The 23,756-nt window shown below is 38.2% G+C and overlaps 6 protein-coding genes and 1 long non-coding RNA gene across 9 annotated transcripts in view; 4 read left to right on the top strand and 3 right to left on the bottom strand.

The window, feature by feature from the left end:
• The window catches only part of LOC100651336 (hornerin), a 32,240-nt gene extending 23,152 nt beyond the window's left edge, over window positions 1–9,088 (bottom strand). Inside the window, exon 1 of the mRNA XM_012312950.3 lies at window positions 8,201–9,088. Coding sequence (XP_012168340.2) covers window positions 8,201–8,273 — 73 coding nt within the window. The 5' untranslated portion in view covers window positions 8,274–9,088. The remainder of the gene's footprint in view (window positions 1–8,200) is intronic.
• LOC125385795 lies at window positions 89–12,509 on the top strand. The gene is made up of 2 exons (XR_007225435.1): window positions 89–5,882; window positions 9,086–12,509. It is a non-coding gene; the product is annotated as an uncharacterized LOC125385795 (long non-coding RNA).
• Window positions 12,164–14,216, bottom strand: LOC100651454 (mitochondrial import receptor subunit TOM40 homolog 1). The gene is made up of 6 exons (XM_012312960.3): window positions 13,834–14,216; window positions 13,553–13,667; window positions 13,216–13,469; window positions 12,979–13,140; window positions 12,723–12,872; window positions 12,164–12,556 (listed from the first exon to the last, which is right to left on the bottom strand). The coding sequence occupies exons 1-6, from the start codon at window positions 14,009–14,011 to the stop codon at window positions 12,417–12,419; spliced, it is 999 nt and encodes a 332-aa protein (XP_012168350.1). The 5' UTR covers window positions 14,012–14,216; the 3' UTR covers window positions 12,164–12,416.
• A 628-nt stretch (window positions 14,217–14,844) lies between these two features.
• On the bottom strand, window positions 14,845–16,122 carry LOC100652200 (39S ribosomal protein L14, mitochondrial). 2 transcript variants are annotated; one of them, XM_003398524.4, is made up of 3 exons: window positions 15,984–16,122; window positions 15,324–15,527; window positions 14,845–15,244 (listed from the first exon to the last, which is right to left on the bottom strand). In XM_003398524.4, exons 2-3 carry the CDS (start codon window positions 15,511–15,513, stop codon window positions 14,991–14,993), a joined length of 444 nt encoding a protein of 147 aa, XP_003398572.1. In that variant the 5' UTR covers window positions 15,514–15,527; window positions 15,984–16,122; the 3' UTR covers window positions 14,845–14,990. The 2 variants fall into 2 exon arrangements, with proteins under 2 accessions (XP_003398572.1, XP_012168351.1); XM_012312961.2 differs by lacking the exon at window positions 15,984–16,122 and adding an exon at window positions 15,788–15,917.
• On the top strand, window positions 15,915–16,786 carry LOC100651927 (28S ribosomal protein S28, mitochondrial). The gene is made up of 3 exons (XM_003398522.4): window positions 15,915–16,246; window positions 16,392–16,513; window positions 16,574–16,786. The coding sequence occupies exons 1-3, from the start codon at window positions 15,926–15,928 to the stop codon at window positions 16,719–16,721; spliced, it is 591 nt and encodes a 196-aa protein (XP_003398570.1). The 5' UTR covers window positions 15,915–15,925; the 3' UTR covers window positions 16,722–16,786.
• A 181-nt stretch (window positions 16,787–16,967) lies between these two features.
• On the top strand, window positions 16,968–20,944 carry LOC100650447 (methylcrotonoyl-CoA carboxylase subunit alpha, mitochondrial). Of its 2 annotated transcripts, none has more exons than XM_048409302.1 (10): window positions 16,968–17,212; window positions 17,616–17,746; window positions 17,823–17,892; window positions 17,964–18,348; window positions 18,456–18,790; window positions 18,884–19,180; window positions 19,350–19,562; window positions 19,650–20,144; window positions 20,244–20,432; window positions 20,511–20,944. In XM_048409302.1, exons 2-10 carry the CDS (start codon window positions 17,709–17,711, stop codon window positions 20,619–20,621), a joined length of 2,133 nt encoding a protein of 710 aa, XP_048265259.1. In that variant the 5' UTR covers window positions 16,968–17,212; window positions 17,616–17,708; the 3' UTR covers window positions 20,622–20,944. The 2 variants fall into 2 exon arrangements, with proteins under 2 accessions (XP_048265259.1, XP_048265260.1); XM_048409303.1 differs by lacking the exon at window positions 16,968–17,212 and having other exon boundaries at window positions 17,501–17,746; window positions 18,456–18,635; window positions 18,705–18,790.
• An 8-nt stretch (window positions 20,945–20,952) lies between these two features.
• LOC100651690 (transmembrane protein 209) lies at window positions 20,953–23,601 on the top strand. Its single transcript, XM_003398520.4, has 8 exons — window positions 20,953–21,143; window positions 21,243–21,368; window positions 21,456–21,757; window positions 21,836–22,156; window positions 22,221–22,354; window positions 22,443–22,769; window positions 22,850–23,071; window positions 23,172–23,601. The coding sequence occupies exons 1-8, from the start codon at window positions 21,097–21,099 to the stop codon at window positions 23,298–23,300; spliced, it is 1,608 nt and encodes a 535-aa protein (XP_003398568.1). The 5' UTR covers window positions 20,953–21,096; the 3' UTR covers window positions 23,301–23,601.
• The last annotated feature ends 155 nt before the right edge of the window (window positions 23,602–23,756 follow it).

Below are 23,756 nucleotides of genomic sequence, written 5' to 3'. Positions count from 1 at the left end.
CAGCAGTGCTCCACTATATTCACATCGAGACGGTAATGGGGTATTAAGACGGGGGGATTTTCGAGTTAATTTTCTAGCGTTCACCCGCAGCTGTGAATAAGAAACGGTTGATTAGTTTAGTCTTAGTCGTTTGAAGCAAACGTCGCTCACCGATTTTTCTCAATTACGTGCTCGTCTCAAAGATAAATCGTATCTCGAAATCAGGTTGGCGAATATCGAGGCGACGTCGAGGATCTTATCGCGCCAACGGCTTCCCTCGCGATCTGCGTTTCGAAGGATGGTAACGAGCCGTCAAAATAAACAAATAGTCAGGTTTCGCGGTCTTCTTACTTGGGAGAACGATGAAACTGGGTCCGTACGGACCAGTTTAGAAAACGGTACTCGTTCCTTTGTTTTTGTAGAAACGGGCAACCTCGTCTGTTTACGGTCAAATCGAAAAATAAGGGTTGAAGTAATGCGTTTTCCAGGATCGTCCATATGCATGTTTACATTTTAGATTTCATGGAAATACGTTCTTCTCCTTTCATATTTGCCAATAGCTTTTAATTGCACCAATTACGACTATTATACGAACGTAATAAGCAAGAAAAACTGGGACGACCACAAAAAAATGGAAATAGAAATGCAACGATGAGAACAAGGATAAACAGAACAGGGATGATAATAATAAAAAAAGATCGGTGTATAACCGACGTCGTAGGTGAACGAATGAAAGTGCGGGGTGGGCGAAAAATTGTTTGCGTAGCAGGCAAACAGGCAGGCAGGCAAAGCACAGGCAAAGCAAGCAAGCAAAGCAGCAGGCAAGGCGGCAGGCAAGCAGGCTAACAGGCAAGCAGGCAAGAGGCGGACGGGTGGGTAGGTTTACGGTATTCGCCGGTCTGCCATCGAGCAGCAGTTTTGACGTCACATCCTGCGCGCGGGCGGACATCCGGTTTCACTGCCGGACTCCTGTCCCCGAGCGATAACAAAATCTACGTTTGTCAAGGAAAAAGAAAGAAACGTAGAGAAGGAGCGAGCGGTCGTTCGATGCCCGGGACGAGACCAGGGGAGAACGAATAGTTCCCGTTACCTTTTTCAGCTTGCCGAGCTTTAAATCGTTTTACCACCACCCGCTATGTGCGAGTTTCTTTCCGCGAAAAGACGAAAGACAAAACGCCTCGTTTCTTGGTCGGTGATGGTCGATTGTTCCCGCGCAAACAATGAATCAACGTTCCAACGATAAACTTGGCGTCGCGTGACGTCGTATCGCGTCTCGTCACATCGCGTCACGCTGCGTCGTTGAATCGCGCAATTCCGACTCGGTAATTAACAAAATTAGTCCTCCAAACATACGAGCGTGTCGCAGATACGTGCGATGAGAAAAGAAAAGTTGTTACATCGGAAAATCGCGGATCGTCCCAGCTTGGAATCCCACAGGGATTAACCGATGGGCAGAAAACGTCCTTTGTTTTTCCTCGACCCTTCCTCGCTTCCGTGTTCTTACTCCAGCGAGAGACAGAGAGATCTGCAGACTCTCTTTCTCTCTCTCTCTCTCTCTCTCTCTCTTTCTCTCTCCGACAAAGGGTGTAACGTTTGGGTAACAAAGCCGCGCGCAAACTACGGATACGTGGTCGCGCGTACAGTTTTTCGTCCAGTGAGACGACCGACTAAGCTTTTCGAAAGGACAACCGCAAATATTTGTCACCTTATTATTTTACTGTCCTGTTCCATCGCATTACCATCGGTTTACACGTTACGATCATTCATTTCTCACGTTCCTTTCGAAAATTCGAAAGAGCAAAAATTCTTGACACGCGTTACATCGTGCGTACTTGGCGTCGTGCCACGCTGTCGTTTCCAATGAACTCCTCGTAACGGAGAAAATTTGTTCGACGGGACGAATTTTGGTTTCACGGAAATAACCGCGATGGCTTCTCGAAAGGCGCTTTTATTACGGTTATGGAAATTTTTTCCAAAACCGCGTGACAAGAGTCAACGTCTCCTAGACTTTTTACTACGTTTACAAAATACCAAAGGTACAGGGAGGGGACGCGGCGACGTTGCTACATGAGTCTCTCCGTGATGAAGCAAGGTTGCGCACTATCAAGGGTTTAACTAGGCGAAGGTTAAGGCAGCCTCACCAACACCGTGATTCGCCATAATCTACAGTCAATTATCTGACTTTTACTGTGTCTGGGGAAGGCTCTGCTTGGGAAAAACAGTGTGATTCGCGGAAAACGCGTGGTCATCCGACAATCTGTTGGCGTAAGAGTGCCGATTTCGATAATTTTACCGCAGCTACGAACTAGTAGTTGAAATCGTTCGAACCGCGAGTAACAGATGGCATTAGTTCGTCGAGTACTTTGGTATCGCGACATTCGCCTCTGGAAAAGGTTTACGAATGACGGTTCACGGATATCCAGTTGGCGGATTTCTGATGGGACCGTTCTATCGTTCACATTCCTACAACGAATCGTATCGTTGAGAGATACCGATCGTAGAAATCGTAGAACGAGCGAAGAATCAGGAAGGGCGAAAATATACGACAGTTCGTGGAAGAAAAAGAAAAGAGAGAAGTAAGAGGAAATAAACTCGTGGAATTAGGACGAGCCGCTTTCGGTTGGAGGGTTGGCAAGTTTGAACGTATGAAACCGATGAACCGATCTCGCGTCTGGTACGCGTAGATAACCGGCCGTACAACTCGATGGGGGCGTTTTCGGGGCGGTGTTCGCGTTCCTAAGGGACTCGCGGCTCGGTGCGCGTTTTCCCTGCGGGAAAACCTGAGACGACAACATACCGAACCCGTTCTCCGCTCGTTCGAAAACGATTCCTACTCGCACGGCGTTCGACTCGTCCGGCGTCCTCGCGATAACACCCGCATCCACGTACGGCACGAAACGGCAAACCTGCCAACCATACGAAACGCCACTCGCTCGTTCCAACTTTGACCCCAACTTTCTGTTTCCGTTGTTCGCTTCGTACGTGGGAAAATAACCTCTTTTTCTCTCTCATCGCCGATCGTCCCATCGTCGTTTCGACGATCGGGCAAACGGTCGCGACGACCATCACGACGATCGCAACGAATACGGCGATTTCGTCTCTCGATTACGAACAAACATGTTCGCCTACGCTCCGTGAGGATTGTTCAGCTGCCTCTTTCAACGTGACAATAAAAGAACCGCGTTTGCAAAGGACTCGTGTGCGAGGCACACCCCTATAAACGTGCTCGCAGGTGGCCACACCGTGTTCTCGACGGAGGAACGTGTTGTGTACGTGCCTCGACGGTTTCTCTCTTCCGCACTCTCTTACGATCCGCTAGAATTGCCCGATCGAGCAAAAACATTTCGCAGAGCTAACGAAAGCGTCGGCCGAACAGCTTGGCGCCAAACGAGAGGAAGAAGAGGAAGAGGAAGAGGAAGAAGAAGAAGAAAAAGAAGGAGAGAAGGGAGGAATGTTAAAGGAGCAAGAGAAAGAAAAGAATGCCAACAATGTCGCGGTTTATCTGCGCGTCCTTGGCTAATCTCTGTCCATGAAAGATTACCCTATCACCGGGAATTGTGCTGTGTCTCCGACGCTCGATATACGTAAGCGTTTCTATCACCTCCATCGTCTCTATCGCCTCTATCGTTTCTATCGTTTCGATGTTCTCCCTCCTGCACTCCAAAAGTATACTCCACCCCTTATCCGTAAAAGCTTTCTTCCGCCTCCCATTCTCTTTCTCAAACGTTCGACGAATCCTTCTCGGATCGCAGCCGATCGACTCGACAAATCTGTTCCACTCGCCAGTTAGAAGATTAAAAGCCGGTACCGAATATCGATGTATCGCGATGGGCACGCGCTCGCGCTCGCGGACAGTTCGATAACGCGATCGGTGGCCGTACGACGAAATATTTCTAGGTTCTCGATCGACGTTCTCTCTGTCGACGTTCGCGCTCGCGACCAATAACGAGGCTGAAACACGTGCGAAAGTGTAGTTTTAGATGCGCAATGTTAAAAGAAAAGTGTGGGGACGGAGAAGGTTTAACGAAGAAGCGAGACGAAGCTCGGAAGAGCGAAACGGTCATGGACGTTTATCTTGCAACGAATAGAACGTATTTCTAACGCGTGACTAGGAATTGGCAAAAATTCGAACGCAAACACGATACGTTACGCTATTCGTTTTTCGAGTCAGGCGTACGGCGTAAGTACGGTACGCGGGAAGGAGAGTCGCGGGAAAGTACAAGGAGTGGCAACCGTGGTGACGGTGACGGTGGCAATGCTGGTGGTGTGGTGTGGTGGTGGTGGTGGCAGCAATCGTGGTGATGACGATGACGATGGCCGTCATGGTGGCAGCGGCAGCGGAAAGTAAACGCGGACCAAGACCAACGAGGGAGGAGGAAACGAGGCTAAGCAGGACGATGCGCGTTACGTTGGGTCATGCTGCGAAGCGTTATCGCAGACCGGCGGTCGGCCGATACCTTATCTGGAGTAGTTGCACACCGACAGTGGCTCCCAACTTACTCGAATCGTGATTCCACTCATTTTTTTTTTTTTTTCATTTTTACTTCTTGTCATAGAGCAAAGCGGAAAATGGTTCGCTACATCGAATTGATGCATTCGATCGAAATTATCGTCGCGACGATACGAAACGAAACCAAGGAGGGCGAGAAGAAAGTAGACCGGAGAGACAGAGCAAAGTCTGCAATTAAAAAACAGAGAAACATTCGACGTAGACAGCTAACGACGTAGACTAACGCGAAAAGGACGTTCGCAAAGCAAACGCTCTTTATCTAAATATTGATTCGCGATGATCACGTACCGTTCAACCGATTCGAAACCCGATCACGGATTTGGATCTGGACTAGGCAAAATTAGAGAGAGTGGGCGGACCGATACAACGATGCCAAACGTTTCTTCATTGAAGAACAGTGTACCGCGAGATAACTCGTAGGTATGTCGTAGCTAATACACATGCTACTCGATGGAACAACCATTATTCCACCTATCACGCAGTCGAGATAGAAGACAACGCGCGCGTCGGATATCGCGTCGCATCGAAATTAGCGGACGCGAAAGTTTATTTCGTTTTATCTTTATTTATTTGTTTGAACTGGAAGTAAAGTGTACCCTTTGGCGTAGAAAATAGTAAAAGTAAGAGGAGTGTTAACGTTAACATATGGATATACATATATAAGTTAAAGATGTAGATAGAAGCATGAAATAAATTAAAACGAACATTTTAAGGAGACTAAGGTTTGTACGAACAGACGTATGCTGCAACGAGAAGACTTGACGCGATTTAGCACGCGATGGAAACGATTAACGTAAGCATAAGTTGCGTCATGTTGATCAGTATGAAACAAATTATTGTTTCTAAGACGCCTCGAGGGAACAAAATCAGATGCTACTCCGATATCCGCAATGTCTTTTGGTTTACGATCGATCGATCGATCGTTACAGCCTTCCGCGTGGACACCGATTTCCCACGTTCTTTTAATTTTTTACGACCACCTCGAACAGAGGAAGATGAACACGCTCGCTCGTTTTTCCGTCTTATCGTTAGAGGAAAAACTGTATTTCCGATTTGCAGATATATAGTATCAAAGTCTATTACGAAGGATGACGTCGCCGGCGACGGATATTAAAATAAATAAAACGTATGTCCGTCTTTTAGCCTGCTAGCCTTCTAATGTTTCGGCCTTCGTAATCGTTGCAAGCATACGTATATACGCGCGTTAGTTTATTCTTTCGACTAATGGCAGTCCAAGTAACCTTGAACACGCTATGTATGCACGTAAAAATCAGCTCGCGAACGTAACGGTACGCTTGGTGAAAAATACGCGATGGAAAATAAACGAGCGAATCTATTTAAATTGGACTGTTCGATACCGATGGAAGCGGCGAATAGCGAATAAGCAGTAAACGTAAGTAAGTAAGTAAGTATATATACGTATACGTAGCGAGTTTAAGCGAGCAACTCCAGCAACGTAGCTCGGAATATTTCGCGATCGTTCGCGAGTTATGATTTCTAACCGAGCGAACCGTTTCGAGAAACTCGAAAACAATAGGCAACCAAACGGATCGTAAATAACACGGTATGCGGTATGCGTTAGCTATAGGATACGTGGTATGGGGTATAGGGTACGCGGTGTATGGGATATGTAATCACTACTTGGCCGACTCTTGAATGGGAGAAGAGGAAGGTTGTGTTTAACGACAACGAACCTTGATACGAGATCGATTTAATCGCGATACCAGAACGAAAACTCGTCACACCAAATCTATATGTCTATCCGTCTATCTCGTGCGTCTATCAAATTTCTGACGGTCCCTGCATACAAAACTGAGCGAAATAATCGCGCCAGGTTATATCGAATGGAATAAGAAACGAATCGTAAGATTCGAAGAGACGCTCCTCCACCGAATCTTGTTATCGTTTTTGCGTATTACGCAATTCGCGCCATGTTGTTGCATCGATAACTGTATCGTCTTTATGCAGCGTCCTCTCGCGTATTCGCCAAATTATAACCACCTATCGTTGAAAGCTGAGAACTAAAAACGGATACCGACGTGTCGATCGAAACAACGAAAATCCAAGAAACGAGATCCGTGCACCGAACTCGATACTTCGATTCGTTTCAAAGGACCGCTCCGCCGTTTTCGAAGGGCTACTACGAGCGATTTGATCGAACAACGGGTGGAATTAAGGCGGAGCGAGCCGAGAGAAAGGAATTCTTTTCAACCGCGTTAGCGACTAACCATTCGCAGCGTTTCATCGTAGCGGCCATTTTCGAACATCCATGATACAGCGCATCCTCCTCCTTTTTCTCCTCCTCTTTCTTCTCTCGTCGTTACCTGTTGCGTGCCGATATCGACTAAACAGATAATCTACGAATAATCTACGAATAACGTATCGGTTATCGAGATATCGCGACACGTGGTAGTCCCTTCTAAACTGATTCTTTCCGCGGATCGTTTATCGAGCACGAAGGGCTATTGGAATTTTTTGTCGAATTTATGAAAACTCCTGCATATACGAGCAAACTGTACGGCAACGAATTGATTTAATGGGTAACTTTCAACGCTAGTACGCTAATATCGCGCTATTGTTGCGTACATTGACCCATGACGACACAACATGTCCATCGTATGGTAAAAAAACTTTGATAACAGGATTGGACTTGGACCCTGTAAAATAACATTGGAACTTCGCGTTCACAGCTTTTACGCTCGAAAAATTCCATCTCTCGACAACGATCCTTGTCTTTACCAACCAATTTCAATTGCTACTGCGACTTTAATACGATGTTTGCCACGTATCTCGGATCTCGTATCTCTGAACGTCGTATGGAATCCGTCCAAGAGCCGACGTCGATTAAAAATAGAAAAAGTTTGCTGAAAAACCCCGTTTCCATAAAAACGAAAGGAAAATAAAAAATTTGCCGATATTCAAACCGGCTTTAAAAACATGGTCGAACGTGCAAATAATACGCGTTACGAACTTAACCGTACCTCGTTCCCTTTTTCTTCCTACTTTACTCGGGTTCGTTCGACCTGAATGATTATACCTAAATACATTGGACAAATTTTCAAAATTCCACGAAAAGATCTTGGTAGGGTTACGTCGTCTTGTTTAGGATATACGATATCGGTATATCTGATACGCGGTTCGTCGAGTGTCAATTGCCGAACTATATCGAAAATATTTCGAAATTTGTAGCGGGGAAAAAAAAGAAAAGCAAGAGAATAGCACGAACGAGGAATAGTCCCGGCGTCCTGGCGTCGCATCGCGTCGTATCGAATCTATGGCCGTTCACGAAAATCTCGTAGGCCGATTCGCAAACGCAAACGCAAACGCAACGACGACAGTTATTAACGCGTACATCGCGTTATCGTCACCAGTAATAGAATTATCACTCTGATATCCAACGTATATACATCCCCCACGATCGGCCCCAGGTTTCCAGTGACTCGCGGACCACCGCGGCCCGTTGTTAACCGATTCTTTCCGACGCTCTCGAAACTCGTGCAGTCTCGCTTTGTTCTTTTCTTTTTTTTTTTTCGTTTTCCTCTCCATTCTCATTTTGTCACCTTCTCTCCAAAACTATTCTCTAAACATTCCTTCGTTCTATTCGATCAACGGACCGCGAATCGTTTCCAATCGCTCGCTAACCGTTAGTGTCTGCCGACCCGCTAAATCGATCAAACGCAGATCGCGAAATCACCGAATCAGTACGCTCACCGTATTCGTCGATGTGTCGTCGATGTTTCGCCATTTCTTCACGAATTTCATCATCGGATTTCCTACTCTTCATCCCTCTCCCGTTTCTTGATGTCGGTACCGCGCGAAGCCAAACTCCTCCGTTGGACGAATCTTCGGTGGGATCGTTCTCGAAACTTCGACAACTTTTCGAAACTCGAATCTCGAATCGAACGTCCCTTCGCGCGTTACTTTTTTCGTGTCACACTTGTATACTTGTAATACTACAGTCGAGGTTAGAAACTCGATGGCTATCACGATTGTTTGTACTTTCACAGAACAAGTGACATAAACGGGAATTTACAACACAGCCAACACTTGTTTAACCGCTGCAAATTCCAACGATATACAAATTATCTTATTACTCGCAATCCCTTCAAAGGTTCCTTCAAATTTCACCGTTTGCCGATTAGGATCGTGTACGCGTTGACCACTGTTCTAAGATCGGTAGCGAGGCTGGTGTGCATTATGTACACAGAGGAGACCAGTGAGCAGAGTGGAGCTAACAAAGAGGGCACTCGACGAAAAGAACGACAGAGCGAGAAAGCAAAAGAGCGAAAGAACCGATAGAGTGAGAATGAGAGCATGCATAACGGAGTATGTATGCATGTGCATATACATGTGTGTGCATATGTGCGCGCGTATTTGTGTGTGAAAGAGAGAGAGAGAGAGAGAGAAATAGAACTCTGTGGATGATCGAATCAAATCGGATGGAGTTAAATCGATTCAGCCTAATGGTGTTCGATCCAATCGGATTGGATCGTATCGAGTTGGATCTAATCGAATCGAGTCTTGATCGACTTGAGTCGAATCGGATTGCGCGTGTCAGCCAAGCACGAACCCGAATGCGTTGCACTTCAATTTCAGAGGAAACGAGACGACCAAGGTGAACAAATTTTCGAAAAGAACAAGAAAGCTGACGGCAAATACCTCGGAAGGACTGTTTTGACCTAACGTTAGCTGACCGGGGAAGTTTCGATTCCCCTGCGATCGACAACTTATTCGCATTCTACGGTGGGGATATCGCGAATGGCACCAAGGAAAATTGCACACCATCAATTCGATCGCATCGTCGTTGATCGATTTGGATCGACGCTGTTCGTATACGCGCCTCGTGCACGTTCGCGTTCCATGACACACGTCGATCCTCGCGAAAAGCGCATGCGCCGCTTCCTTTCTTTTCCAACGTGTTTTTCTTATCAATCGTACGCGTATATACGTACATATATGCAAACGTATACCAATAAACATATATAGTCGCTGCTTCTCCTCCATTACCTCGCCCCTTCGTCAACTCCTCGTTCTCCTTATCATTATCCCTGCCGGTTTCCCTCCTACTCTCTTACCCTCTTTTTTTCCTTCCCCTTCTTCTCCTTCTCTCGATCCACGATACCTCCACCCCATCCATCTACCTCTGTGCCTTTGTGTGTCTAATTAATTTACGCTGTTGCCCTTCCAACCTCAATTATTAATCTCGCCGTGCTACAAATAATACACAGCAATCGAATTAATATTCCTCGAATGCCCTTCGACTAATATTTCAATGAAATATTTAGACGAGTTGGACGTCTAACCAACGCACATGAGTACGTACCTTAAGCGCACCGACAACGTTGCTCGGAAATTTTTCCCCAGTCCATATTCCCGTTTTCCATTCCTAATCCGATTCAGTTCGTATCCAATTTTCATTTATTACGTATATATAAAAGCAAACACTTTTCCTTCTGCAAATACAACGATGATGTGTACAGAATACAAAATAGTCGACGTCGGTTATTCATTGTCATAAGTTTTCCCTTCGATATGGATCTTTTCAGTGACTCATGGAACTTATTTTTTCCTTGAACCCAGACTAGGCGCTTCACACAAATAAATTACCAATTATAGCCTATAGCCATGAAAAGCTTTTCAAATTTTTCCAAAATAACAACAACCGATCGATGATAATAATACGAATGACTATGTAAGTTTGCATATATATAAAATATGTATATAAATACTGAATATATATAGAAAAAGAATCTCGACCTTCTTATGACCTTCTTTCGGTGTTTGTTGTTTGTAAAGATGATTCATGTTGTCCCATGACTTCTTATAATCTGTACTTTCGTGAGTTTTATAATATTCCATTACCTTCCGTGAAATATGTATTGTTCAGGTTGTTTCTGCCAGTTTCTGTTGATCGTACTCTCTGATCGAGTAAATCGATCGCTTTGCTCGGTCACGATCCGGTAACGCGTTACCGGAAGCTATGCACGTATACCGAAACTCAAGGACAATCATGTTCATTCATTTGTCTTCGGCAAGATCAATCATATGGATCAATGGATACTAATCCAATTCATTCTCCCTATACATATAATACGCGACAACCAGAAAACATGAATTCAGATAGTGATGCACTTTTAGCGAATAATACACGATATTTCATAGTTAATAAAAAAATTCGCTGAACGAAAAAATGAAAGTTACGTATGCACTTGGTTTTGTCGTGCTCTTAAACTCCATACCACGCTGTACACGGCTAAGCTCGTGTTGCCAGCCTCTCTTAACTTTTCTGCTGATCGCTTATTGTATTCGTCGAGAAACAATCAACATCTCCACGCAAGCTTAACTCCATTTATACAAACCAGTTTGCGACACGAATAAATAGGCTAAGACGATTCGCAACAGCGGAAATTCATTGTTATTCTTAAGTTTAGCCTATATTTTTTTCTTAAGCTAGTGTGCTAATATATGCACACTATACTATATATATATATATATATATACACATGCGCGCGTATACTTATGCTATTACTCAGATAAATATAAATCTTTAGCGCAAGAAAATCTTGATCGGTTATCGCGAGAATGTACGTTTCATCGACAATTCTACGTCCAAATCTCGATAAACGATACGTTATATGACAATTTCATTTCAAATCTTAGCGTATTCTTAATCAATGTATCCGCTCATACATGTTTCTTCTTTTCTCCCTCTCTCTCTCTCTCTCTCTCTCTCATTATTCTATTTGCTTCTCCCAAACTGTCGAGTAAACGAGCAAAATAATACGGTTACCGTTTTACGGTTATATTTTTTGTTCAATATGAGAACAACTCGTGTTATTAGCTTAAAATAAAGATGGGCGATTAGAGAGTCAAAGGTCAACATCGTTAAACGATATGAGTGTGCGCTGCTTTATTTTTCCAAACGTATTTGCATCAGTATACGTAAGCACGGCAAAGCAAGAACAAAGTGTATCGTAACCAATTGATAATACTGCTCGGTATTTAAGTCGATATTTCTACGGAGCTCGTGTTCCACAACGATGCTTGTATACTATTTATTCTTTTGCTTTAGTTTACGTTGTACTTACACGCTCTCTACCGGTATGGATAGAATTATTGAATCAAAGAAAACTGAATAACGAGTCGATAAATTGTAATACGTACACGTATATCTGAACGTAGAGTTTACTCCAGATATAAAGATTTTTCCTCGAATAAGGGTTCTATAAATTACAATAAATAACATATTAAAAATAGTTTCTTCCCGTAACGTAAAATTTATTATACTTTTATATAATTCTGTTCGATTCCAAAGAAATTTTTTGTTCAATACACCTTTTTCTACTATGAACGATTATATCTTTCTATGGCCTCTGAATTAATCCTGTTGCGTAAGCGTATAACAGAATACATGTGTATTTCCGAAAATAAAAAATGCTGACGGTACCGTTCACGTTATTGTACAAGCGCGTTTTTTTATATTCGGAGAACAGACATGATCGCGATGAGATCGCCACATATTTTACGTCTTTTGTCGAGTGTCATTTATCTCAGAAAATTTACAAGCCACGATTGTCGGTCGACGAACGATTGAAGACGTTGATCGACCCCGACCAATCATGTATAAAGGGAATAATGAAGATAGCATGCCTTAAAGTGAAGAAACATACACAATTAGGAAAACCTGTTGATACGGTGTTTCTTTAATAAAAAATAAACAAACAAAAACGATCTTATATAAACACGATGCAGCGCAGATGAGGTAATCAACAAATAGAAGGGAATCAGGTTGGATATTCATCAATCGTCGATATTAGTTACAAGTTTCTTTTGAGTAGTATCCTCAAAAGCTGTGGTACTTCATTGTTTTCCTTCTTGACATTTAACTAGATTATGTACGCGATTCGCACTCCTCTACGTGCTACTCTTAACCAATTATCAATCCACAACCCAGTCTAAATTGCGGTTTACTATGATTTATCATACCACTTAACGCAAATGTAAATGGTAATGGTTGTAATTTTTTCTCCAAAACAGCACCCACTGTCCAATTCGTATCTATAGTTCCTATAACATAATAAATATAATGAATATAATAAAAAATACGCTTCAAAAACGAACGTACAAACAAACGAATGAAAAAAGGAATGAAGGAACAAAATAGTTTAAGAATATAAACGAATTAATGATAGAATAAACAATCTAGAACTAGCAGCTACGTGCTCTATCATACCTCTAAATACTAAATCAGCTTTGGGTAAATCGACTTGGTAAGCAATAGCTCCGGTAGATTCTTGTATTCGGCAATTAATTTCCAATTCTACACCAACTTGCAGCTGCTGACTAGCTTTTTGATGGAAACACAAATGACACCCAGATAAACCTATTGAAAAACGATTTTGTTATTAGTTATGAATTATTTCACAATCATAGGGCAGACGACCATATTATGATTAATGGGTTCATCAGGAGTATCGCCTTTAACACACCTAAACTACCACTAATTGTAGAGTCTCCGTTCGTATACCTTCCAGCGGCTGAGAGAACAGCTACTTGACCTCCTGGTACAGCAGGGCCTCGTTGACAAGCGATTTCTCCACCCAACGCGACAGATGAAGTTATGCTTTGAAGATAATGCATTACGAAAACGCCTAAAAAAACAATTCGTTCCATACCATAATCGTTTCTAAAATGATATATAATCGATCTTTACCTCGCGCGCTTACCAGAACCATTAAGTATATCCGGATTACCCAAAGTCAAAGAGACTGTATACGCGTCACCGCGATAATCCGTTGTCATTTGAACAGCAGTAAATTTACTTTTGTGCACTTGAGTAGCTAATTTTCCTCTTAACCTTTCACCAAACTGATGAATAATATTAGCATTAAGATTCCCAGTTGGATCGATATCACCCAGTAACACTGGATAAGCTTCCGAAGGTACTGGTTGCTGAGTACCGACATAGGTTGCACCAAACCTGAACATATTCGACCATTAGTAACAGTTGTTGATCATCTGTTTCCAAATAGTACCCAACTTTATTCATAATTTCAACCACACCTATATCCAGATTGTGCAATGGAACTCATGCTTATCGTATGTGATATTTGGAAATGATTACTAAGACCTTTATTAAACATCAGCTTCGCACCCTCAAAGTTTGCGGGAAATACATCTACGATTAAATTAATATTTTAATACATGTATATACAATTGTTTTCGTAACAATAATGTGAAAATAAGACTAAGAATAATAATAAAAAAATAATAATAATCAAAAGAAAAAAGATTAATACATCGATTACGTGAAAATGGATTGAATAGATACAGGGATAACTTACCTTTACATTTCTTATGAAGATCCTCGATTGTACCAGGATTTTTCAAACCATCGGAAAATTTGTTAGACGACTGCAGTGACTCGGAAGAATCTGGTTTTTCTAAATTTGGTAGTAAACCTGAGGTTGGAGGTGGCGGCGAAGGTGGAGGAGGTACAGAGGCTGCCAGTACGTTTCCCATTTTTCTCGATTTTATGCCTAAGAATTTCAATAATTTTGTCTTTTTCTCTGTACAATGCTCTAATGTTTCATTCGGTATCAATTCTTGCGCAAAAACGTTAAATATTTACTATATATACACAAAAATCGTTAATGAAAAATCTGCCGATTAAAGGAAACAGCGTGCTTCTACCTAAGCCGCCATTTGTAAAAGACAGCCACTACTGCTCAGAGCATGGAAATTCTCTTTTCCTCGAAATATCCCTATTAAAACATGATATATATTATAAGTAAATACTCATCAGGCGACCGAATAACTTTCAAATGGAAGTACCCGTCACGCGTACTGTTTCCTTATTCTGATTGGTTGTACGTTGCAATTATCAATATATATTTATTTATTTCTTCTCCAATCTAAATGTAAAACATGAACACATTCAAAACAATTTAACATAATTTTGTTTATCTATAAAATAATATTCATAATCCTTGCTACATATAAAAACAAACTTTTTGTCTACTTATGTAATTCATATTTCTTTACCTTTCCCTGTTTGTAGACCAAAGTAGGTCGTCCTAGTTACAATCTCTAGGGAAGCTACCTCATGTTGGTAATGCTATGTACTCCACTGTTGGAAAGCGGATTTCAGTTTGCGAAAGCGGTTCTATCGAAGATAAATGCTAGGATAAGGCGATTCCAGCGCCTCTCTTCAAAATCAGCGCAAAATTCCATTTATATATATAAACAAATAAATTTGTGTAAATCATATATCGTACTATTGGTTTCAAATTTGGACCAGTAACATAATTTGCGTTCCCAGTTAATATCTGTAATATATAATAATACAACCGACATTATGAATGTAACACTTTATTTTGTTATGCATATATAATTTGCTGTATATATACATAATAATATTAACATATATACATATATATGCAGATACCGTTTCTAACTATTTAAAGTAGTACCTATATAAAGAATTGTGCACTTGTATGTATTATACAAATTTTGTGGCAATAGCTAGCAATTTTGTATAATCTGCACCTTTGCTGTGTGTCTTATTTTTCATGATAGTTCTCAGGATATGAGGAATTGGTACATGAATCCTAGTACCTAAAGGTGTTCCATTTTCATCTATGAGAACTATGTTATTGCTGTCAAATCTTGGTACTTTGGAATTTTGACGTTGTTTCAAACCAACCAATATACCTTTCTTTTTCTCACCTTTTATGGCAACTAATACTCTGTCCCCTACATTGATTACAAATAATGATAAATAATATATCTGTTATCAATATATTTCAATAATCTATCTGCTAGCTTAACCAACCTATATAACCAACTCCTGTTTTATTATAAACATGAATACAACGTGGTGGTTTTCCTTCCATCATAGCCTGCTTCCCAATTTCACTATTGTCCACAACTCTTAATCTTGTCAATTTTATTATTTGATTACATATCGTCGATGTAGAAACATTTCTGGACATAATATTGAATAGCGTACCATGTATAGGCATTATTGCAATATTTTCTATAACAAAAAATGTTTATATTATTATAGTAATGAATATTATTATTGAATACAGTTTAATTTTTTCAATAAAAACAATAAACTTCGCACAGCGAAAGAAATGAAATTATAAAATTTAAATTTTGTTTATCAACACGACTTCTTTATTTCCTATATTTACATTTATTCGATTAAAAAATTTAATTAATGCGTCAGTTAACAGAAAGTAGAATTATTTATTTTGAAACTTTTTATTTTAGCACCAAAATAGCATAACTCACTTAATTTATCAGATATTGCCGAAGTACTAATAATGTTTTCTTTCGAACTTTAAGAATGATCAATGTTCGGAACAAGTCGAACATCAGAACATAACCTATATGAAATTTTAACAAGAAACACGTTCCTCGCCTACTAAAATGAATAAGGTTCAATATCATCAAAGAACAATTAAACAATTATATCTCGCTTACGCACCTCAAATCAGTTCAGTGTTCGTCCGAAATTATTGTATAGAAGGAAAATCGGGTGGAACTATAACAAATGCAAAGGAACAAGAAAGTAGTGACAAAGATCCAGAAACTATTAATTTCAAACAAATCTCGACTGAAAATATTGAAGTTGAGAAGGATTTAAACGAACAAATTTCTCTATTGACTGAAGATATAGGAATTGAGGATTTAACGGTTCCAAAACGCAATACTTTCATTTCGTTACTTCGACGTTCGAAATTTATGGATGTAAATATAAAATGTTTTGTTCTATTACACAACCTAACATTTATAGCATTTATTATATTTGTGCTTTTTTTGTCTTGCTTCTTTGTTCTTTTTAAACAAAATCCAAGTTTCTAATTAGCACTTATGTATATTAATTATATTTCAGTTAGGAGATCCTGAAGGAAAAGTAGTATTGGGAGAAATTTTTCAGATTGTTAATAATGACTTATACATTGACTTTGGATGGAAATTTCATTGTGTTTGCCCAAGGCCTCAAAGAAATTCTTTGTAAGTCACAAGCAGAATATATGTTTTAATAAGTAATAATGTTAATTTTTATTATTACAGGAAATATATCAGAGGTTCAAAGGTTAAATTGTTAATAAAGAATTTAGAATTGTCTTCGCGATTTTTAGGAGCATCTACCGATTTAACACTCTTAGAAGCAGATTGCATCCTTCTTGGTTTAGCACAGTCTCCATCGAAAATACAGTAAAACTATAATTATGTTTATTTTGTACAATAATAGAGCATAAATAAATAAAAGAATGCTTCTTTGGACCATCTCTTATTTTTTATTGCATGGAATTTTATTACAATTGAGATTACCATATTATATGTTTGTATAGTTAATATGATTGTGTAGTTAAATTGATTTACTATATTTGCATTGTATAATGGATTTTATTTCTGGAATTATATTAATGTGATTCTATCGTTTTTTATAAAAGAAATTAATTTCACTTCAGCCCATTAGTTCACTTGGTTAGAGCGTCATATCTATCATATCATTATACCCAGTTCGGAAATTTCACCTTTTATTATTCTTTCAATCAAAATATTCTTAACATAAATAGACATAAAAATCATACAGGCCTATTTCATAATCAATACATTCACCACCCACAAACAAACATAACCTACGCATAAATCATAGCAACAAAAATAGCCAAACGATTGACAAATCGATACCAAAACACACAAAATGTAAAGAATCTTTTCGTAATTTGTTTAGTCCCATGCACATTCACACTATATCTAATTTGAGCGTGAAATAAACAAATTATTACGAAAAAGAAAGTTAAAGCGGTGTGCTTATAACACTAATAACACGAAACCTGCGGTAGCGGATTCTATTCACTAAATTTTTCTTTAAAATTTTTCTTTAAAAAGCTATTAAATGATTAAATTGGTATCTAATTGTAAAACAATCAAAATTTTCATGTTTAAATTATAAGCAGTTACGTATACATTCATATTATTATCTTATCTATGCATACAGTATACGTATGTATGTATGTATGTATACGTATAACCATCGGTATAACCTCTCCGTGAAGGTTAGCGATTGCTGGTTTGCTTACGTAAAATGCTTTAATGCTCAATATAGATGGAACGAATGATAAACCTTGTTTTGAAGGCAAGAATCGGAAGAGCGTTCATTTACAGCTATTACGATAGCAATTCATTTTAGGAGTAGATCATGCATCTAATAGAAAAAATACAAACATCAATTTTGCAGTAAGTAAATTGTTAAGTGTATTAATCCATTTTTTTGTATGAAATTGGATAATTATATATCATCAATAATGCTCAGATGCAGTACATTGATTCTACATAGTCGTAATTTACATATCTCAAAAATCACAACTGACCGATTTAATAAAGTAAGAATTAATTTTTCAACTCACAATTTTGAAAATTAACAGAGCTTATGCAGTTCTTTACTGTATTATAGATTCTAATTGCAAACAGAGGAGAGATTGCATGCCGTGTAGCAAGAACTGCTAAAAAATTAGGAGTGAAGACTGTTGCAGTATATAGCGACATAGATAAAGATTCTTTGCATGTAGAACAAGCAGATGAAGCATATTGTATCGGCCCTGCACCATCTAGCCAGAGCTACTTAAGACAGGACAAAATTATCTCTGTAGCAAAAAAGTCAAACAGTCAAGCTATACATCCTGGTTATGGCTTTCTCTCAGAAAATGCAGAATTTGCAGAACTCTGCCAGAAGGAAAATATTGTATTTGTTGGGCCTCCAGCAGATGCAATTAAAAATATGGGAATTAAAAGTACTTCAAAGGATATGATGATAAAAGCTGGAATTCCTGTTATAGCAGGTATGATTTGTGTCAATGTACAAGAGTATGTACACAGATATACAAATACACATAACATATATAAATAAAATATTCAAATCTGATTATTATGCTATTGACAAAAATAGGATATCATGGAGATAATCAGTCTAATGAAACCTTATTATTGGAGGCAAAGAAAATAGGTTTTCCTTTAATGATAAAAGCTGTATGTGGTGGTGGAGGAAAAGGCATGAGAATAGTTCTAAAAGAATCAGAGTTTATTGAAGCTTTGGAATCTGCAAAGACTGAATCCAAAAAAGCATTTGGTGACTCTGCCATTTTACTCGAACAATATATCAGGAATCCAAGACATATTGAAGTACAAATTTTTGCAGATAAATATGGAAATATTGTTCACATGTTTGAAAGGGATTGTTCTATTCAAAGGAGACATCAAAAGATTATTGAAGAAGCACCTGCAGTATGTATATTTAAACTTTTGCAATGTGAGAGACTTGACATCTTTTTAATACTATGAAAATCATAATAATATAATGGCTGTTCTGTTTTGTAGCCTGGTATTTCAATAAATTTGAGATCGGACTTAGGCGCAACAGCAGTTCGAGCGGCAAAAGCGGTAGGATATGTTGGCGCTGGTACCGTCGAATTTATAATGGATCGTGATCAAAATAACTTTTATTTTATGGAAATGAATACACGTCTTCAAGTAGAACATCCTATAACGGAAGCAATTACGGGATTGGATTTGGTTGAATGGCAGCTACGAATAGCGGCGGGAGAGGAACTTCCATTAAAACAGGCACAAATTAATTTTCGTGGACATGCCTTTGAAGCGAGAATTTATGCAGAAGTAATGACAAATGTCTTTCTTTATAATACATATAACTTGTACCATCGATGAGATAAAATGACTTTAATATTCCATTAACTGGGTTAATTTCGATAACCAATCGTGGAATTGTAGTTGATTCTTGCAGCAAACTAGTTAAATTGTATAAATAAACTGCAACAAATTGCAGGAACCAAGAAATAATTTTTTACCGGGGGCGGGTAAATTGTCATACATGAGAGTTCCAGAAATCACAACTGGAGCGATTAGAATCGAAACCGGAGTTCGTGAAAAAGACCAAGTATCAGTACATTATGACCCCATGATCGCTAAATTAATCGTCTGGGGAGAAGATCGAAAAGAAGCGTTGGCTATACTTAGATCAAAGTTAAACGATTACAACGTAAGTAAATTTTCAAATGGAAAATGCGTATGTATTATTTTATCAAAAATCTTGGATATTTATATTGTTTTCTGTACATATTTTTAGATAGCAGGTCTAAGTACCAATATAGAATTCATCAAAGATTTATGTTCCCATTTGAATTTTTTGCAAGGTCAAGTACACACAGGATTCATAGAGGAACATTGTCGAGAATTATTTCGAGAATTACACGTGCCAAGTGAAGTTGTAGCTCAGGCTGCTCTCGCTTCTATACTTTACGAAGATACGCATTCTTTACGATCATCTCTTACAACTGTTGATCCTTTCAGCCCTTTTGCAACCGAAATTGGCTTAAGGTTAAATCACACTCTAACGCGAACTTTGTATTTCAACGTTTGCGATGATGATATCGAAGTTGAAATAAGATACATTGAACCTGAGGTCTATTCCATGAGAATCAATCAAATCGGTCCTTGGAGGAGAGTAGCAGGCACATTAAAGAAAAAGGAAAACACACTGGAATTATGTACCGAAATTGACGAAACAATTACTAGAACGAAAATTATTAAAATTCATAACAAATTACATTTATTCACCAAAGCTAGTATTTTTCCTTTTTAATATATTTTTGTTCGATGACTTTAATTCCGAAAACAAAACCGCTTAAGAATTGATTATCTTCAGCTTTAGTTTTTATAGGACCGTGAATGGCAATTTAACATACCTCCTAGAAAATTTCTTTATAATCTTACAAAATGTCAAAATAAGGTAGATCCGTGCAAAGCTTTAAGTCCTATACCAGGATCTGTAGAAAAGGTATGTGTGGCGAAAGGAGACACTGTAAAAATTGGAGACGCTTTACTTGTAATTAACGCCATGAAGATGGAAGTATGTTTATATTATGTTTCAAAATTATTGTAACTTTAGACATGTGTTTATGTTTCAAAGTTAATTATTTACTTACAGCACATAATCAGAGCATCCGTAAATGGAATGGTCGAAGACGTGCTATGTTCGATAGGTGACAATGTACCAAAGGATAAAATTCTGGTTAAATTAACTAAATCTGTATCTTGAAACACAAACATTATACATTATTATTGTCTTCTTTTTTTTTTTATTTTACTTAATTGCTCTGAAACAATTCTTTTTTATCTTGCAGTTACAAAAGATTCATAATATTTAATAATAAATTTTTATTCGACCAACGTATACGTGTATTTTATACGCAAATCAAATTTAAATTATATATACGTACTTACGTACAATATATGAATACTAATTTCAATCTTTTATGAATTATATATTGTGCGAATATATATGTATACGATGTATATTGATATACACAATACATAAAATATATAAATTACAATTAAATGTATCAAATCAAACTATACAAACTGCCTGACTGTATTTCCGTTGTGTTCCCAAAAACGCGCCAAACAGTGTCGCACTATTCGTTTACGAAGATACGTTATTTCAAGAATGATAAGGTGCTTTTTAAATAATTCTTAGACTAAATTAACAAGGAGAAAAGAGAGTTGTAGAAAGAATGAGTAATTTTCGATCTCCAATGCGATACATTTCTCCTAATGCAAGGTAATGCAATAAACTAGAAATAGAGGAAGGCATTGAACGAAGGTTAGAAAATTATTTATTCCCGGCACGTGTGATCACGTTGAATAATTTTATTTTTAGAGTTTTGACTGCCAAACCTCAAGTGGAACAAACGCTTGATATAAGACAAATTCAAAATAAAGCAAGAAATAGTATTACCTGGTTTTTCGTCAACAGTTCTTTACTTGGAATCCTCGTCTTTGACATGTAAACTATTCATATTTCTTAATTAATCAATTGTTCACTCTATCAGTAATGAGAGAAATATACATGTTTTATATGTTACGTTTTTAGAGCATATGGAGGTGCAACATGTGAACCATTCTGTTGGGCTGAGTGGTGTTTGGCCTTGATATTTGGATTAAATACTGTTTATCATATAACAAAATATACATGGGCAAGTTTTTCTCTGCGGCCAATTCTGCTGAATCCTAAGCAAAGATATCTATTAGGTATATCAGAGGATGACCCTCTTTTTAAAAATGAAAAACCATCGTCTCCAAAAACTTCAGAGCCACCGGTCCCATTAAATTTATCATGCATTAGCCTCAATAGGAGAATGACCTCACTTGGTTCCACAGGATTAAGCGAATCTAGTATGATAAACTTCTTTTTTACATTCTGATATTATTCGAAGCTATTTGTTTTTACCATATATAAAACTTATTTTTAAGAGGACTTTTCATCGCCAAATCAGTTTTTTAAGTATGGTAGCCCTACATCACAAAAATCGGTACCCAGCCCCAATGGATCTTTTAATAAATCTCTCAATATTTCGGCAAATGGAAATTTAACAAGTGAAGATTTGATACAAAATGAGAGAGAACTAAAAAATTATTTGGAGGAAGCTCACCAAAAAAAACATGTTTTATCAACGGATATTGATCAGCCTTCCAATTTGCTTAGCTCATTTTGGTCCCATCCAGCGATTAGAAGCCCCGGGGAAGTTTCTCCATTGTTAAGAAGATGTGCATACCAATTAGCGCCCATTATTGGTAGGAAAGAATATATCTTTTATCTTTGATAAAATAAAATTTACGATGCTTTCTTTTCTCGCAGATAAATCAAAATCAGCTAGTCCTGGGAGCGAAGAGGGCAATTCACCTAGGGGTATATTCGGCGCCCCGGATGTTTGGAGAAAATATAGAATCGACCCGATTAAAGTAAACGAATGGACAGCTAATCTTCGCATGGCAAGTAAAACGATCAGATATTGAGTAAATTTCATTATTTCCAAATATACGTACATATATAAAAAGAACATTGTATCAAATATTTCAGTGGATTAGCAAAACAGTTATTGAACGGGTAGCAACCGAAATTGATAATGTTTGTTTGGCATTGGTCCGTCATGGTTTAAGCGATTCCCAATTAGGATGTGTTGGATTGCATAGATTGAGAAAACTTGCACAAGCACCATTTTTAGTATTTGCTATTCCTACTTTACCAACTTTAGTACCTTTTTTAGAACTTTCTAACAATCAGGAATATTTAATTAAGAGAATTAAAATTCTTGCAAAAGGGGGTTCAATGAGTGAATTCAAGTGGAATGGTGGAGGATCTCATAATGATAAAGAATGGGATTCTAGCTTACCAACTGATTCTGCGGTAATTTAATTTTTTTGAATTTTTGTAAAATATTATCCAGATACAATCAACAATATGTATATATTATTTTATTTCTGCAGATAGTTATGCACTTGGTATCAACGTATATGGATACACAATTGGAAGCCCCTTTAGATCAACCCGATGCACGACCATTTACATCGAGGTATATGGCTAGATCAGGAATAACTTTACCACGTAGCAAAGGTCCTGTGATAGTATGCCAATCTATAAATCCACCGCATTACAGTTTGGCACATTCTGGAGATTCATTGCCTAGCGATTATGAGGAAATACAACGTGTAAGTGGATTTAACTAAATTTACTTTATGTTCACGTTCACTTACTTTAGTGTAATATTTGCAAGTTAAGACTAATTCTTTTCTTCTTTCTCATTTTTAGGGTAGGAACAACTTATTTCATACACTTCTGTTATTTTTATACATTGTTAAGACAAGAGATCACGGTATGTTAGGCCGTGTTAATTTGGGTACATCGGGTATAAACGTTTTATGGGTGATCGATGGTTGAATATCTGATACCCTAACAAGTGATAAAATTACACCGCGAATATTCAATTATATATATTTTTTTTGTTTTTCTTATTATATTTCTTTTTAACGATTTGTTTGTACTTTTATTGTACATTTATCTTATTTAAATCAAAAATATTTTACGCGCGTATGTGTGTACCAACAGAAGGAGCAGAAATCTATTATAACTGTTTTGATACTACGAATATGTTTTATTCACAGTACTTAAGTATATGTACAAATAAATGATAAATCACGATCCGCATACATTGAAAATAAAATTTTAATATACTGTTAAATAGCATATGATTGCTGTTTTGCGCGCGTCTTAAGTTTCACTTTACAAATTTTATTGTGCATACACATGCATACACATTAAAACAACTACCGCAGAATTTTCCGCGGAATTCTTAAAACTGTCATCATATGACCAAATAAATGCGTCATCTTAGCG

This window comes from Bombus terrestris, chromosome 10, assembly GCF_910591885.1.
Source record: "Bombus terrestris chromosome 10, iyBomTerr1.2, whole genome shotgun sequence".
Classification (NCBI taxonomy): Eukaryota; Metazoa; Arthropoda; class Insecta; order Hymenoptera; family Apidae; genus Bombus; species Bombus terrestris.
Note: the sequence above shows the minus strand (reverse complement) of the source record. Positions and strands in the feature narration are given on the sequence as shown.